At 35.4% G+C, this 16953-nt stretch overlaps 2 protein-coding genes across 10 annotated transcripts; one reads left to right on the top strand and one right to left on the bottom strand.

Annotated features, from left to right (window-relative positions):
* Nucleotides 1-384: 384 nt before the first annotated feature.
* Nucleotides 385-12769, bottom strand: LOC109851888 (lethal(3)malignant brain tumor-like protein 3). 5 transcript variants are annotated; one of them, XM_020422427.1, is made up of 16 exons: nt 12509-12769; nt 7124-7325; nt 5981-6272; nt 5506-5745; nt 4426-5030; nt 3748-3907; nt 3493-3664; nt 3238-3412; nt 2932-3130; nt 2384-2839; nt 2113-2302; nt 1917-2038; nt 1473-1836; nt 1312-1380; nt 915-1230; nt 385-799 (listed from the first exon to the last, which is right to left on the bottom strand). In XM_020422427.1, exons 2-16 carry the CDS (start codon nt 7322-7324, stop codon nt 674-676), a joined length of 3687 nt encoding a protein of 1228 aa, XP_020278016.1. In that variant the 5' UTR covers nt 7325; nt 12509-12769; the 3' UTR covers nt 385-673. The 5 variants fall into 5 exon arrangements, with proteins under 5 accessions (XP_020278016.1, XP_020278018.1, XP_020278019.1 ...); XM_020422429.1 differs by lacking the exon at nt 12509-12769 and adding an exon at nt 10738-10818; XM_020422430.1 differs by lacking the exon at nt 12509-12769 and adding an exon at nt 9960-10048.
* Nucleotides 11413-16909, top strand: LOC109851889 (protein-L-isoaspartate O-methyltransferase domain-containing protein 1-like). Of its 5 annotated transcripts, none has more exons than XM_020422435.1 (5): nt 11413-11498; nt 14825-15155; nt 15221-15355; nt 15438-15686; nt 15766-16909. In XM_020422435.1, exons 2-5 carry the CDS (start codon nt 14849-14851, stop codon nt 16854-16856), a joined length of 1782 nt encoding a protein of 593 aa, XP_020278024.1. In that variant the 5' UTR covers nt 11413-11498; nt 14825-14848; the 3' UTR covers nt 16857-16909. The 5 variants fall into 5 exon arrangements, with proteins under 5 accessions (XP_020278024.1, XP_020278022.1, XP_020278021.1 ...); XM_020422433.1 differs by lacking the exon at nt 11413-11498 and adding an exon at nt 13458-13725; XM_020422432.1 differs by lacking the exon at nt 11413-11498 and adding an exon at nt 13458-13794.
* The last annotated feature ends 44 nt before the right edge of the window (nt 16910-16953 follow it).

Below are 16953 nucleotides of genomic sequence, written 5' to 3'. Positions count from 1 at the left end.
ATATCTAGCTTTTAGGAGATTGGTTTTTTTTTGTATCAGTCTCTCTCTCGCTCTAACACATACACGCATGAGTTTTTACTGAAAACTAAAATGTTTTTTTCCTATGGTGAAATGTGTAGAATGATTAAGTAAAAAGATTGTATAAGTATTTTTATTACAATACTTAATCATTAAAATTATATTTACATTTTGTACACGATTCAAGATGCCTATTTGTCATGAAAAAAATACGTTATATGTATTTAATGATGTAAGTACTTACAAACAATGGCTTTGAATCAATGCACATAACATGAATTATGTTGCATTATTGCTCCTCCTCTTAGAGATATAAAATCGAAATTGTGATATTACGCAAGCATGTTTTTTTTTTGTTTTTTTTTGTTTTTTTTTTGTTTTTTTTTTTTCACTTTTACTATGCTTCTTTCTGATGTCAATTTAAAAGACAAGGTGTTACGGTGGTTTAGACATATCATTTTCAACTTGATATATTTACGAACAATTGTTCACCTTTCTCTTCTGTCTCACTGAATTTTCTGGTGAAAAATATATTCCTAATAATAATTATTGTAAATAAATAGGCGAAATCGTTATACATCTAGCTGCCATATTATTCGATTCGCCAGTCATTGGTATATGGTTTTTTTTTCTTGCGTGTAGCAATTGTGCAACATTATGATGCTTTTTGACGTAATAAAACTATACTATTATACAACTTAATCGCAGGTCCAAGCCGTAGACGCAATACCGACACCAGATCTTCTTGTGTTAACATTAAAAACGCCTCGCCGTCGATGTTCTGCAATTTAATAAATGAGATGATATATTATTAATAATACAAGACACAGTAATAATATTACAATACGCAGTGTAGTAATTATTTAAATTATAGTCATCGTATTTTTGAAACGTACATTTTGCCTAAAAATATTTCCTGTCTCTAGACAGTTAGGCAGACTTTGTACAAATTTAATTACTTCTTCATTAGACCATCGTCGTGGATTCGTGGTCTGTCTCACTACCACTCTGTTTAATGCGTTACTATGTTTCGCCCATACATGTGGCGCGTTCGGCGATGGATCATATCCAGGATTATATACAGACTGATATAGTTCTTTACGCAATTGCTTGTCTGGTATGTTAGCGGCGTACTGAACAGGATTCCAGCTTAGATTTTCACCATACGAGGTGTTAGAGACAGAATATAAAGGCTCGTCCGAGTTCATGCGTCTAGAAATAGATACAATTGAGCGATTATTTACTGTGTGAAATGAGAGAAGAAATGCTCTTTCTACTCGAACAGCAACAAACCTTTTCTTCCGTTTTCTCAAAACGTCGTCATCGTCAGTTTGTCCGTCACTATTCTTTGATTTGCTGGATCTATAAAACAACAAAACACAGATATGAATAAATACTTGTTATTCGCTATGCATATCTTTATAAATTGTCTCTAGATGTTATATTTGACATACTTCTCTGAATGTTCCGATCTATTTTCGGATCTGTCGTTCTTATCGGACAAATCTCCTCCATCTTCTTGTTTAATCTCTTTTTCATTTATTACTACTCTGTCATCTGAGAACAAAGATTTGCTATTTTTGTCCACTTTTTTGTCAGTCTTTTCTAATTTGTTTGATATTTCGTCTTCGAAGTCGTATGCTTCATATTTTGCCAGACTAAGTCTATAAGGCATCTGTCCAGTTTTATTCAAGTTCTGAGGTGAATAAGGGCATCCGGACGCTGAATTATGTGTCGCGTACTTAGGTCCCTTTACATTTCCTATACCTCGACAGCCATACGTGCCACATTCCGGTCGATCGTTCAGATTCTCAGGAGCTATGTCAATAATGATATAAGTTAATAACACATATCACAAATATATTCTGTGATACAAGATACAGAATGTAACAACTTACTAAGTGGTGGTTCTAACGGGTGACCAGTTTTTGTACACCAGCCTGCAGGATGAATGTCGGAAGAATCATCATCAACCCAGTAAGAATAACAGTCGGGCCAACCGTCGAATCTTATCTTCAACCTATATCAAAGATATGCAGTTATTATCTCGTGAGGTAGAAAAAGTGAGAATATATAATTGCAATTAATACGAACAAGTGATTTTTCACATCCTCGACTGTTGCCACTCTGATTAACTGTGGTACTCGTTTGTCCACGGCCTCCAGTTTCATACCGCGTTTGAACGCACAAGGTGGTCGTTGCTTAAACGCTCTAGATGGTGCGGCCACTGAACCAGTCTCTCTGAGATACGCGTCCCATGTGAAAGATTTAGAATCCTTGTAATCTATAACGTACATTATTATGTATAAAATAACAAAAAAAATATTGTTACAATTTTAATAATAATTAATTTCAAGTTTCTTACTATTTGGTGGCATCAAAAGAACTCCATTGTGATGAGACCATCCTACAGGATGAATGTATGGCGAACTGGCATCAGCCCAATAATCATACACTTCATCCCAAGAATCAAAATGAACTAATATACGCGAGTCCATTAAACCTGCTATACTGGCAACACAAAGTTGCGACGAATGTTTCCGATCTATCGCCTCGAGCTTCATACCAACTCGAAAGCAAGTAGGAAAAACAGTTTGAAGTATGCTTTTATTCGGAAATATATTTTTCGCTGCCGCAGACGCCTTGCTCAACTTTAAATAGGCATTCCAGTTAAAACTGCCAGACGTGTAACCTCTTGGCGGATCCAGTTTTTTTCCATTCTTTTCGGCCCAACCAGCAGGGAATATATTCAAGCTGTCTGCATTTACCCAGAAATCGTAATTTTCCGGATAACCATCAAAGCGTAGACGCATTCGATAACCTGATAACGAAAACGTCACTCGTTGTATTTGATTGTCTCTATTGTATGTGTAAACATTTTTTCTATGTGCATTTTTATTTCTAATGACTTACCTACAACCTCGACGATGGTTAAAACACAATAATGAGAAGGATGTTCTGGATCTATACCTTCTAATTTCATTCCCACTCGAAATTGATTTTTAATATAAGGGAAAGGATCTTTAAACAATTTTACAGGCGCCGCTTTCGCCTTACAATGATCGAGATACTTCGGCCATGAGAAACCCTGTTTTCCTTTTTGCCAAGGATACTGCAAAATTTAATTTTTTTTTTATGAGATAAAATTTGCGTTAATGCAGTAAAATCAAAATTCAGTAAAATCAAAATTTTAACCTTCAATTTGTTTTTTGTTCCTACCTTTGATTCCGATGAATCTCCTTGACTCTCCTCGTCTACTATACTTGCCATTGTATCTTTTTCTTCGTCTGTCTCCGACTTTGCCTTATCTTGCGTCTTATCGTCAGACTTCTCATCTATTTCTTTCGACCATTGTGGCTCTAATAATCTTTTTCGTTTCTTTTTGCGTACCTCTCTACATAAATATTTGAGCAAATGAGGGTTTTTTTCTTTTAATATTATTTATACAAATTACAATTTTTGCGCAACACTTACTTCAATTCCTTCTCCTTTCGAGTTATAGATTGCTTTCTAGACTCGATGATTTCGGTACAAGAGGGGCTACAGGATATCGGACTCTCGAATTCAACGGCCATACCGTAACATCCGCAACCTTCACAATGATACAACGTGTCCGACTCAACTGGCCTAGGTTTTCTGTCATCAGCTAAATCAAATATATTTCACATTATACACAATGACGTTCAAAAATATATGTTTAAGTTATCACGAGAAATGTTTGTAACTTACCTTTTTTATCCACATTAGCATTATTGACGGTTCCCGGATTGGTTTTCGAAGAATTTTGCGACAAACACATATTTTCTTTGTCACCAATACCATCCTTGTTCTGTTTATTGTTCTCGTCTTCATCGACCACTTCCATGATGCCGAATTCATTCATGCGGAACTATATTAATAAAGAATATATATATATATATATATTAATAAATAACTATATAATAAATATAAGAAAGAACTTATATTTATTTATGTATTTACAACAGTGATCTAATGTTAATCATAAAAAATATATAAATGTTCATATCTACAGTCTATTCTTGACCAATCGTAACCACGTGGACCGCTATTCTAACTAAATATACTCCATCCATCTACACTCCATGCATGATCACATGGCGAGTGTTAGTAGTGGGGAGTCAGCATGAGAGGAGAAAACGTGAAGAATAACGGTCAACATTTGTCAAGAATAGCGGTGTTTCAACTATACATAAAAATATAGTATAATACACATTTTAAGGGTTTTTCTAAATGTAATAGCGAATATTATTATCTCTCCTTTACACATATAGTAAATATCGACAAATTCGATTAGATGCACTAGTGCATCCAATCGAATTCGTTGTATATTGCGTATTCATGTAATGTAAATATAAAATGTGTACATTATATATATATAGTTTTTACCTGTAAAGTACTTCCAGGTAAAGTTCCAACACCATCCTTCCAATCTAAAACTTTAGTCGCATCGAAATTATTACTATTCTGATTCAACTGTTCTTTCGTCTCGTCGCAATTATTACTCTTCGTTTCATTCTTATTGTCTGACATTTCGACATTCGTGGGAGTTTTGATTATTTCTATTTTTATATCATCATCCACGTTCGCGTTAAGACTCGGTGTTTTATCTTCGCTAGCTACAACTTTGATCAATGTAATATCGTCATCATTTGGAACTTTTTTATCTTTATCTTGATCACAATCCGGACTATTTAATGCATAATTGGCGTCGTTCAGACTGTCCTGAGGTGATTTTGGCATCGTTTGCTTTCTCATTCGTTTCTCGGTAGAATTTCGCAATATATTACTAATCATCTTTTTGCGTTTCTCCGGCTGAATGTCTTCCTTTTTTGGAATAGGCGTAATAACAGCCGAGTCTGGATTTTCAGTAATTTTTATACTATCTATAGAATTGGAATTGCTTTTATTTGCATTTAATAGACTCATTTTCGCTATTGGGTGCAACGGCGGAGGATGTGTTGCTGAATTTGTTGTTTTCGATTCACGTAACACTAAAAACCAGTAAAACAATATTTTATAAAGAAAAAATATGATAAAAATATTTTTTCTCTAATTTATCCTCTTTTATGATATAATTTTGAATTATTAACATCAATCAATGTAATTTAATCTGTTGAACACTTTAGAGTTTTAGATCTGAGTGTTTATTTTGCACAACACACGTTCCGCAATAACTGTTATTTGCATGTGGTTGTGCAGATAACTGAACCATTATTCTGTTTTTTATTACGTAAAAACTAATAATTTTTGCTTGTATCTTTTATGCTTTTGCTAAACAATTTTGCTTTTTATGCTAAACCTAAGACACTTGTTACACAGATAAATATGCACTTGTATTATTCGCTGATGTTCGAGCTAGCTGAGATATTACTGAAGCGATTGCAAATTTTGACTTATTTATTTGCGTTGTCGTCAGAGCTCGAAAAAATTAAACTTATTTATTATTTCGTTATAGGTTTTTCCTACCTGTTATAGTTCCTTTGCTTTCTGTATTAATTTGACCGTTATTAATTTTTAAGTTATACATCCCAGATTTTGCATTGCCACTCTGCTGGGGAATGTTTACTGGCAACAATAAATTCGTCATGTGTTTAGTTGATTGGCTCTGAGAGCCACTTGTAGTACTCGTCGATGTTTGAGCTAGCTGAGATATTACTGGGGCGATTACAAATTTTGGCTTATTTATTTGCGTCGTCGTCAGAGCTCCTAGTAAAATACAATATCGAACATAAATTAACATTCTTTTTTGGCGATTTTTATAAATGAGTGTAAGACAATTGGATTATCCGAATTAATTATATAGTTTGTTTTTCTTCACGATTATCACATATCTGCCTATAAGTTTTAAAGCTTTTATTTATTTTATATTATATTATACAAATTGACAAAAATTATGAAATTATCATTCTGTAGAATTTATCGAGTATAAAACGCTCATTACCTGCAGGTATGACGACAGACTCCCGTGATTTGTTAGATTTGAGAAAGGTACCCACATACGCAATTGTATGTTTTCCTGATGCATTCACTTGATTTCCCTGATTTGAGTTCAAGGGCACTATCTGAGCAGTAGATGTATTCGATTTTCGAAATAGTATGTGTTTTTGAGTCTGTGCAGTCACAGCAGTGTTCACAGTATTTATTGGTCGATGAATGACAATATGCTGTTTATTTTGTGCAGTAGTTCCCTGCCCTGTTCCTTGTATAAAGACTTTATTTTGTCCACTTACAATCTAAAAAATAATTAAATTAATAAATTAATAACACACACATGTTACATCCATTACATACACTTTGTTTGGAAAAAAGTGCAAAAGCAACTATTTTTTGAAAATAAATTTTGATTTAGCACAAAATATATACAAAAAAGACCATATATAAATCATATAAAAAAAAATACACAGAAACACTTTTACATAATCATATATTTTACACAATATACATAATTGCAAGTAGCATTACAAATTGAATAAAAACAAATTCCACATGTCTTATTCGTCATTTATATGTAAAAGATGACAAAAACAGAATGTAACAACTACATGTCCCACAGCAATAAAACAAAACTTCCTTGGTTATAAAAATTTCAACTTGTATTTTTTACAAGAAAATTGAGTTTACACATATTATTTTGCCTGTGCCTTCACTATGTGCAATTTCTGTTGACCAAGTCTATATTTACTGTGAAGAGCTGCATCACTCACCACCTACACATGGAAATCTAATAAGGCACCAAGGCCTATATACGCATATACACTGAGTATGAGATGTATTTAGTACACTGTCACATCTTGTTCCATTTGTATTTGTGCAACTCTAATGTATTTTATTAAGATACACTTTTAATTCTAGGTTATTCAAAGTTATTTGATACTTCTATAGAATATACTGTAGCACTCTTACATAAGACACTAGATATAAATATTGATAACTGTAATCTGTGCAAGTTAGGTTCTTAATTTATATACGCCATATAAATTGCAAAGTAAGACAAAACCAAGTCCCAGACATGGTGCAAGAAACTAAACTAAAATAATTAAATGAAATAAGACAAGATTATGCAGATAAACTTTACAGTATTTACCTGATTATTAACTGGATTAATAATGGCAAGTTGGGTATTAGGTGAAACAAGAGTTTGTTTCGGATTGCCTGACTGTGTTGTATGGACTTTATTTTGCTGAATGTATAGTAAAGGCATTACTGGTGCTGTTTCATCCGCCTGCTGCGTACAATCCGCAGTACTGGTTTCATCTATGTCATCAACTACTATTTCTTCTTCCATTCTGGTAAAAAGGTGAAATAGGTTTTTAAAACAGACCTATTACACATGTTTTTTTTTTCAACTTTCATAGTTATCATCATAAATGATACACAACTGCACTGTATGTGTATACATGTATATGTATATTCAGAATAGAAGATTATAAAATAGCATAATATACAACTAATATTGTTTGTGAATTCTAGTATAAGTTAACATACATAACTGTAATATCATCATTCTAAATTGTACTTTATCTCAACACAATAATTCAAAATAATAAGTATCAAAATGCAATATATATTTGAAAAAATGTATTTGAAATGTTCTAACAGTGTTTATATTTTTTGCATAATAATTACAAATTAAAAATTTGCATAAACATAACTTTTTTTTACACAGTAGATCGTTATTTCTTTTTTTTTCAACAATATTTTTCGGATCAATTCAGATCAAGTTATAACTAAAAAATTACATACTGCACAGAAAGTTGCTCAATACGTTTCTTTTATAAGCCTAATGCAAATGCAGCTTTACAAACCTAGTGGACATAGTATTCATCATCAACATATCGAAGTCGCAACTAGTTACATAATTATCGGGGAATCGAAAAAATTCCTCGTTTGTAAAAGCGCGAACACTCGTGCAACGTGTCACAAAAGTAAGAGTTCACGCGTGTCAAAAACGTTCAGTGAATATTCGCATCAGAAAACGGTGAAGGAGCAGAGCGCGTTTAAATGGCGCGCCGAATTATTGTGGAACAAATATCACGACAATCACGTTTCCCGCATTTCACGCTTTGAAATTCATCGTGAACGAGACTTCGACGGGTTTTGCGTGTCGCGGACGAAGAGATACATCGGCGGGTGCGTGAAAATGCGTGCACGTAGTCACGGGCATGCCGTTTCAAGCGATTTTGCGAATCGCACGGTATCCACTCATTGATGAGACTTGACGACACCGCGCGCACGTACGGTACTTTTCGCCCGAATAATAGATTCGCGTACGGTTTTACGAACGCGATCGTTGCCGTTCGCGTGAACCCAATCGCGCACGATTGACGTTTTGCCGTCCACGAAACTGTAAACAAATCACCACATAGCTCACACACTTTTAACAAAAATTTTTGCACATCTTTTGAAGCGTTCGAGCCGTCTATCCCGTGCGTCTCAATCGTCCCTATGAACGAGTTGCGCATTGACGACTGCGCAACCGCTCGCCGCTTATTGGCCGCGAGAACGCCGCACAGTGAACGTACGCGGTCGTGTCGGCCAATAACCGAACGCCGCCAGCGTCGCCTCTGTTACCGACAGATTTTCCAAATTTTTTATCCGTTATTATTAAGCAAATTGTTGGTTTTTCCCGGAACGTGTTTCATGATTATCAATCAACAAGAATCGATACGTATCGTCGATATTCGCGCTTATTCACTCGTCGGAGAGATCACGCGGGATATTTCGTAAGAAAATCACCTCGGTTACAATCTCTCCCGCGCGTTGCGAGAAAAGAAGCGTGGCAAATTGTGTGTGTGTATCGACATTTTGTATAAACGCGAATGAACACGTGAACCAGGCATTTCGTTTGCGGGATGGAGTTTCGTATCTTGCTCCCGCGCACTCTCGATCAAGTTATCTCACGAAATAAAACGAAAGGAACTTGTGAGAGATTTACATCTCGTGAACAAAATGTGTTTGGTCTACACGTATCCATATGTATATGCTGTCGATTACACCGCGTTTTCAAACATCAGCTGTAGGTGCTCGATTCACAATGTGCGATCAAAGATATAAACTTTGCGTTCTTCGATTGAGAAAAAGAATTGTATTCAAAATATTTCAACAAATCTTTATCCTTATTTCTTTATTGCTATATATATATATATATATATATATATACATATATATCTCTTTCAGTTGTTTTCAGTAATACTCTCCCAAGTAAAACGATATATTTAGCAACCAATATAACCTTTTATTTAACAAAGAGTGCGCGGTTTATAATATACTATATTTCAGATATTTGTTGCTTTCTGAATTTCTGACAAGTCATTCGAAAGATCAAGGTGTCTGAAATGCACAAAAGTACACATTGGCACTTTTTCGTGTAGGTACGTTGGTCAATACGTATAAAGTTACTCGTGTGAGAGTAAAAAGAGAGACAGAAAGAGAAAGAGAGAAGATACGAGAGAGAGAAAAACTATTCTGAAAACTACTACTTAGTTACAAAACACGACAAGGATTTAACCCATCGCGTGTCTGGCACGATCTAACAGATAACTCGATCTTTTTACAAGATGTAAAACATTCACTTGTAAAAAAAAGTCTATCGTTACAAATAATCGAAGATTCTCGAATTTCAAGATTTTTCCTCTCACCTTAGAGAAAAACACTAAATTTTATGTAAAATAATTTTATGTAATATTATATATTTTGTAAATAATCGTAATCACAATTTCATACTCGTATAAATAATAATTAATCGTTTTAATTTTATTTGTTAAAAAAAATGACTTTCTTTTCCCATAGAGGTTTCTTATAAAGTCCACCAGATGCAACAATGTGTAACTTTAGTTCGGTATCAGACATGCGATAGATTAACGAAGAACTTAAAATGCTTGACAATTTCGTCACTCTGTGTAAAAAATTAATTAACATACAAAACAGCGCCCAGTGCGTAAATAACCACATGATATTTTTCACTTTAAGAACACGCTCTAAACGAGGCAACCGATTGAGTTTGCTCTGTTACAGATAATTTGTACGTAAAATCCGTGTAATGAAAACCGACGCAAACCTGCTCTGACTATGTTGTCAAGTGGCAATATGGCGCTCGGCCATATATATATATATATATATGTATTATATATAATATATGTATATACATATTGCTGTACCCTAAAAACATGCGAACAAATCGAACTTACCGAAATGATAACAATATCAATCCTTATCGTGCTCGAATTTTCTCAAACTTCTTTTGTTCCTTTTGTCTTTTATTTTTTTCTCTCTCTCTTTCTTACAAAAAGTCCGAGCAGAACAAGGAATTTCTTTTTCCTATGTTTGTTAACTGCGAGATTTGAATCATACAAATATCTATATGAGGAAATATATCGTACACACGAATATAAATTGATAACAGTGGTTTCTGTTACAATTTCAATTTATTGCCGTGCAACGGAAATACGCGGTCTCGAATCTGCGCGCATTATTGAAATTGCGAACATTCCGTGTAAACGTGATGATTATTGATTCTAATGCGTGGATATATTCGGTTGCACGAAACTTGTTGGTGTTTTACGCTCGAACAGAAACGCGAATCGATCACACTCGACACGTATCGACGAACACGTCAACGGGGAAAAAATCAACAGTTTTAATATAAAAAATTAAACCACCGAAGGTATAAAATTATCAATCTTTTTTTTATATTTTTACCTTTTACTGTGTCCGGATTTTTGAAGCGACAGCCATGATGCACCAAGTTAAACGTAGATGCGACACGCTCGCTGTGAAAACGAACTCGAGAATGGCAGAGCTCCTTACGGAACAACGGGCCAAGTTAAAATCTGTTCTCCCTAACTACACGTTGCACTTTCCGCACTTTGAAGATAATAGGATGTGGCTATATGGGTACTGGGACGCACAGAAAAAGAAAGCAAAAAAAGAGAGAGGGAAAAAAAGAGAGGAGAGAGAAAGAGAGAGGGAGGAAGTGTGCGTATCGTCGAAAATGCACGGACCAATGAGAAACCCGTACGGGCGATATATCGATGTGAAATCGAAGTTGGGTATTCGCTCGATTCTGTGGTCGGCTAATTTTACGGACTTCGTGAACGAATGTTATCAGCAAACGGGGCGTTATCGATACAACATAATATATGTGATTGTATTAAACAAGGTGCGAATTCAGGCGCATCGCGTCCAAATCCCTCGTCACACACCGGAGTTTCATTGATGATTTTTCCGAATTTCGCTGATCAATATCCTCTTTCCCCCCCAACAGTCACACGTTGCGCGTGATAGGACAGATTTGTCAGCTGAGTCTTGTTGAATGTAAAAAAAAATAAAAAACGAAACGCGTCGTTTCGCCGTCGCGCTCGTTGCACACTCGCGCGTTTTAACCTCTAAGCCGCGAAAATATACTCGTGCAACGGGATATACGTTTGTTGTATACCTTGCCGGAAGTATTGACAATTGAGGTGAGAGCAGCAATGATACGGCGAATATACTTTGAGACGCTTTTGAGATATGACTTTCGTGTCTTTTTCGCGATCGATCTAAGGTTTCTTTCTTTCTTTTTTTTTTCTTTCTTTCTTTCTTTTTTACTGCTTTGACGAAAATCAGACTAACGTGCAATAATTTATTTTATCACTTTGTGAAACGTGAAATCCGAAAGAACAATGCACGTGTCGCAAAACGATAAAATCGTCACTTCAATATATATATATACGTACATATGTGTGTGTGTATATATATATATAATGTATATATATGTATATATACATGGACAGTTTTTTTTTTTCCAACAATGACTTAAAACTTTTTTGTAACGTTGTTTCTCGTGTCTCGACGAATGACAGCGTGTGTTCCGTATACGATATAAAATTGTTTTCGTATAATATATATATGTGCATAATTTATTTATTACACGATTTTCTCGAGACAGAGTATATAAAATTATACTTTTTTATTTACGTGCAATACACGATATGTGTGTTATATACTAATGCGTGATATTATAATTTTTATATTGAGAAAACACACACAAATCCGCTTCGAGTTTGATATCGAGTTTTGCATAATATAATGTAGGTTAACCGAAAAGTTCTTAGAAAGTACCATAAAAATGTCTGCCTTTGAATCGATATACAGTTTAAATGGGTGGTGGCGTAAAATAACGCACAATTATCAGGTTTTGAAATAAAATTACGTGTTCGTGCGTGATCGAGCGACCTGTGTATAAAAAAACAAAAAAAAAATACCAACGATGATACTCATGTAAAGTATATATAAAAGTGTGTAAGAGCGTCGGTAGGAGAGCTAAGAGACTGTACACAAATTTTGCACAACTTCGCATTTTGTTACTTTCCGAAATTTTTATGCGTGTTGTACTATGTGTTGTATGAATGCAATTAAACGCGGTGTGTGTTTGTGTGTACATGTATGTGTGTACCACCTCTCTTTGCATATACTATCGTGATATACTTACTGGAGACAACGGACGAGCTTCGGTCTGTTATATATAAAGAACGTTGATTTTAGCGATGCACACACTCGGGGAACGATAACGAAAGACTGTGAATGACACAAGACCGACCGACGTTTTCCAATAAGTGCAACTAACTATTTTTACACGTAAACGGCGCGTGGTACGCGCCGAAAATTGTAAGGATATGCGACTCCCGTTTTAAAGTGATTGTTTGATCGTCATCGTCATACAAATCAAGAAAGATATATAGGAAGCGCGGAGCTAGTGATACTAGAAGAAAAGACAAATTTCACATGCGCGAAGCGGAGGTATTGGTACGAGTGAGAGACAAAGTCCGCGCATGCGTAAAATACCGGCTCTTTGTCAATTCTCCAACACATAATTCCGCTTCACTATTTATGCATGATAATATTGATAATATTTTCTAATATTTGCTAAAACATTTTTTCCATCGCATTAATAAAGAATCTGTGGTTGCAAAACGTCCTCGGTAATGTTGCACATTACAATATTGCCACGCAGTAAATATATATATAATATATATATATATATAATATTGTCATATATAAATTTTATATGTACATATTATATTTTATGTAAAATAATATTTGTCACAATTTAAAATTATATATATTAGATTGAAATATTTTTATTTATATATATATATAATTAAGAAACTTTAAAAAATAAAATAAAAAAAGTTGCAAATATTTTTCCAAAATGAAAGTAACTGATAGAATTATATGTTACACATATGTTAAAAACAATAAGATAATTGAAGATTTATCGCAATGTAATAAGATTCACACGTCCCATACGTGTGCGTGTGCGTGTGCGTGTGTGTGTGTACATAAAAAAGAACCGCCATACATTTGAATTATGCGCCTTTTCCGCCATCTTTTCAAAACGATTCTCCTTCACGCGCAACCGTCGATTCGTGAATTGTGAATCCACCTTGCGAGGCACTGTGCGAGGACAATGGCGTAGGAATAACCGTCGCGTGTGTTTCGACATCAGCTGATGAACTTGATGAATCTTTTGCGTTATAAAAACACACGAACCGACCATTGCTCTCCAGTGTGTCATGGCAGTACATCGTGTCGCGTTGTCGATGCCGTAATGTGTCAACGTTCTTCATCGTCATCCGAGCGTTAGCGCAAAGAGAGTTTTTCTGTCTGTTTCAACGATTCGTCAAGGTCCAGTGTTGTCAACGTCAGGTTGTGTTTTCGTTGTGTCTCTCGTAACTTATGTTAACGAAACACAAGTGTGTCGCTGCGCTCTTATACGTGCGTATATCGTGTTACGCGTTTTACTTTAACCTTATGTGTGTTCATAATACTTTTCGATGTAACGTCACACGCTAAGGACATTGCCGAAAATTCTGCACGACTGACACACTGGCGAATTCACGAGTGTGCCTCGCGAGTTCGTAATAACTTTTGCCGATTATCGGAGTTGCGGTTTTGCGCGTAGGTCTGTCATATCATTTCGTCGTAAGAGAGAGAGAAAGAGACAAGGAGCAACTTGAGTGGACACTTGGTTATCGTAAATAAACATCGGTTGCATACTTTCTCATCGCGTGCGATTTAATGCGCGTTTTATCATTTCGGAATAAGCTAAAGCTGTTTCGCCTGTTACATCATCCGTGATATGACAATTAACAATAATTAAATTGCTAGTCAAAACTCCATGTCGGATGGCAATATTGCTATGTTGTTTTTTCATTTGATTTACAGACACACACACACATATTATACAGACGCGTGCTTTCATATTATTCACAATTAATACTTTATACTTTGACCGGCCAAGTTATTCAAACTGGGAAAATGTGGAAGTTATTATATTGTCTTTTAATATTTTTGTGAAAAATTTATATTCTTACAAATAACGCGCTTACAAATAATAATTGCTGTTACATCAAAAACGTTTGAGTAATCGTTTTAAAATAAAATTTGCAGAAACCTTTTTTTTTTAGTCAGTTCATTGTTCTTGAATCATTTCTTTTTATGAATGTTATCTTGTAAAAAAAAAAAAAAATGATAGGTGATATGCAAATATGTAAGCATATAGTTTGCTTATTACTGCATGTTTTCAAGAATCAAATATTTTTACAAAGTCTTGGTTTACTTGATGCATAATACAAGTTTATGTAATTCTTAATATTTAAGTAGTCTTTAATAAGAAAACAGATCTGTTATATTAATTTCTAAAGTATGTGATAATCCTTTGTTTTAGTAATATTTTTTAATTATTTTTAATTTATTTCAATTAGTTTTTAATTATTACTATGTGTATACATTTTATGTGTTACAGATCATTTAATATTTTGATATAAATATGGGAGGAGCTGTGAGTAGTGGACATGACAATGACGAATTAGTAGACAATTTAATAGATTCGGGATACATCAAAACAAAGGAAGTGGAGCAAGTATTTAGAGCTGTGGACAGAGCCGACTATGTTTTGTCCACTTATCGAGAAAGTGCTTACAAGGATTTGGCTTGGAAACATGGAAACATACATTTATCTGCTCCCTGTATATATAGTGAAGTATTGGAGGGACTCTGTTTAGAACCAGGCATGAGTTTTCTCAATCTTGGATCGGGAACAGGCTATCTCAGTACAATGGCAGGACTATTGTTACGTAAGAAATCTAATGTTTTACCGAATCTCTTTTGAATAAACGTAATATTTTTGATACTTTTTTAGAACAACACGGGACAAATCATGGAATTGAATTACACGAAGATTGTCTAAGATATGCATATGAAAGACTGGAAGAGTTCAAGCAAAAATCATTGGCCTTGGATGAGTTTGATTTTTGCGAACCAATGTTTATACAAGGTAAGACAGTTTTCTTGAATTTTACGGAGATAGATTGATTGATTCCTTCCGAATTGTCACATCATAATAACACAATCAATAGGAAATTGCCTGAGTATCATACCTGGTAGACAATACGACAGAGTTTATTGCGGAGCGGCTTGTCCCGAAAGTCACGAGACTTTTATCAAGCAATTTGTGCGTGTGGGTGGTATATTGGTAATGCCTTACAAGGATCAGTTGTTATGTTTGAAGAGAACGGAACATGGTTGGTCGCAGCATTCACTGCTTCCAGTGTCTTTTTCGACTCTAGTCGTGCCTCCACCCTCAGAACAAAACTTGCTTCATCTACGTACGTAGAAGCTCGTATTTTATTTCAAATAAATGCTTTATACAATATCTCTTTTACGATATTTTTGAAATTCTTACAGCGGAATGTAATCCTCTGTCACTGCAAGAGCTATGTCGCAGTAAAATCCGACACCGTTTACGTCAAAATATTTGGTTTGAACACTCGAATCTCGAGGTGAAAAAACGTATATTGCCAATACATCAGAGACAGTCCGCGCAGCAGCGTACCCTCAGTCGTTTCGTTATACCTATTTTTGAGGAATCCGACGAAGCTCTAACCGACGACGAGCAAGACATTGCCGGTCGAGCGCGTCTTTTGTTGAACGTGAATTCCCATCCTGTAGACGCAATCACAACGACACTGCAATTGGTGCGAGCTGTCATACAACCGAATCAGAACGACGGCGAGGAAAATCAGCGGATCTCAAATGAGCAGAATGAGCGAGTTTCGAGCGAGGAGAATCAGAATTCGAATGAAGAGAATCAGCGAGTTCCGAACGAAAGAGGCGAACACGCATCGAGCGAGGAGAACCAACGCGTTTCTGACGAGGATGATCGGCAGAACGACATAAACGAAGATACACCTCAAGATACTGCGACAAACACGAGCTTCCACGAACGCGAACAGAAAAGAAAATTCTTTCGTAGAATTCCTCTTCGTTCGAATGCGGATACGGACGACACCGATATGGGTCACAGCTCTTCAGCGACTGCCGATGTAAATGAGAACAATAACGAGGAACGGAGATTTGTGTATCCCGATACGAGTGACAACGAGAGCGACGGTGAACAGGAAAGCGTTTTTATGCAACGTGAGAAAATTGCGAAACGCAAAAAAACAGACAGTGGCATAGTCGACGATGTGAACCTCAGCGAGGAAGGGAGTTCCACTAGTTCGAATACCAATCACTCGGATTCGGATATCACTGATACGACGGACACGGGCGAGCCGATGGATGTTGATTTGCCCGATCTTGCGGTTTACGATTCATACAAAAGCACGTACAGCTCTCTTCGCTCCTCGCCGAAAGATTCGAATTCCCGCAAGAAGTTTACTTTCGGGCATTATGTAGATAGCGACGCGTTCGCTCTTCATATGAGGAAAAAGATACAACAGTTACCGTTGCCTTTCTCAATAAAAGTGTACATGAATTATAACCGAAAATTATAAACAAAAAAAAAAGATGTTATTCTCTTATTTAAATAAATACATAATACTTTTTATTACGCATTTCATGACGATTGTGTTTCTTGCGTGTATAATATTT

This window comes from Pseudomyrmex gracilis, unplaced genomic scaffold (assembly GCF_002006095.1).
Source record: "Pseudomyrmex gracilis isolate BER0280 unplaced genomic scaffold, ASM200609v1 scaffold_22, whole genome shotgun sequence".
Lineage (NCBI taxonomy): Eukaryota > Metazoa > Arthropoda > Insecta > Hymenoptera > Formicidae > Pseudomyrmex > Pseudomyrmex gracilis.
Note: the sequence above shows the minus strand (reverse complement) of the source record. Positions and strands in the feature narration are given on the sequence as shown.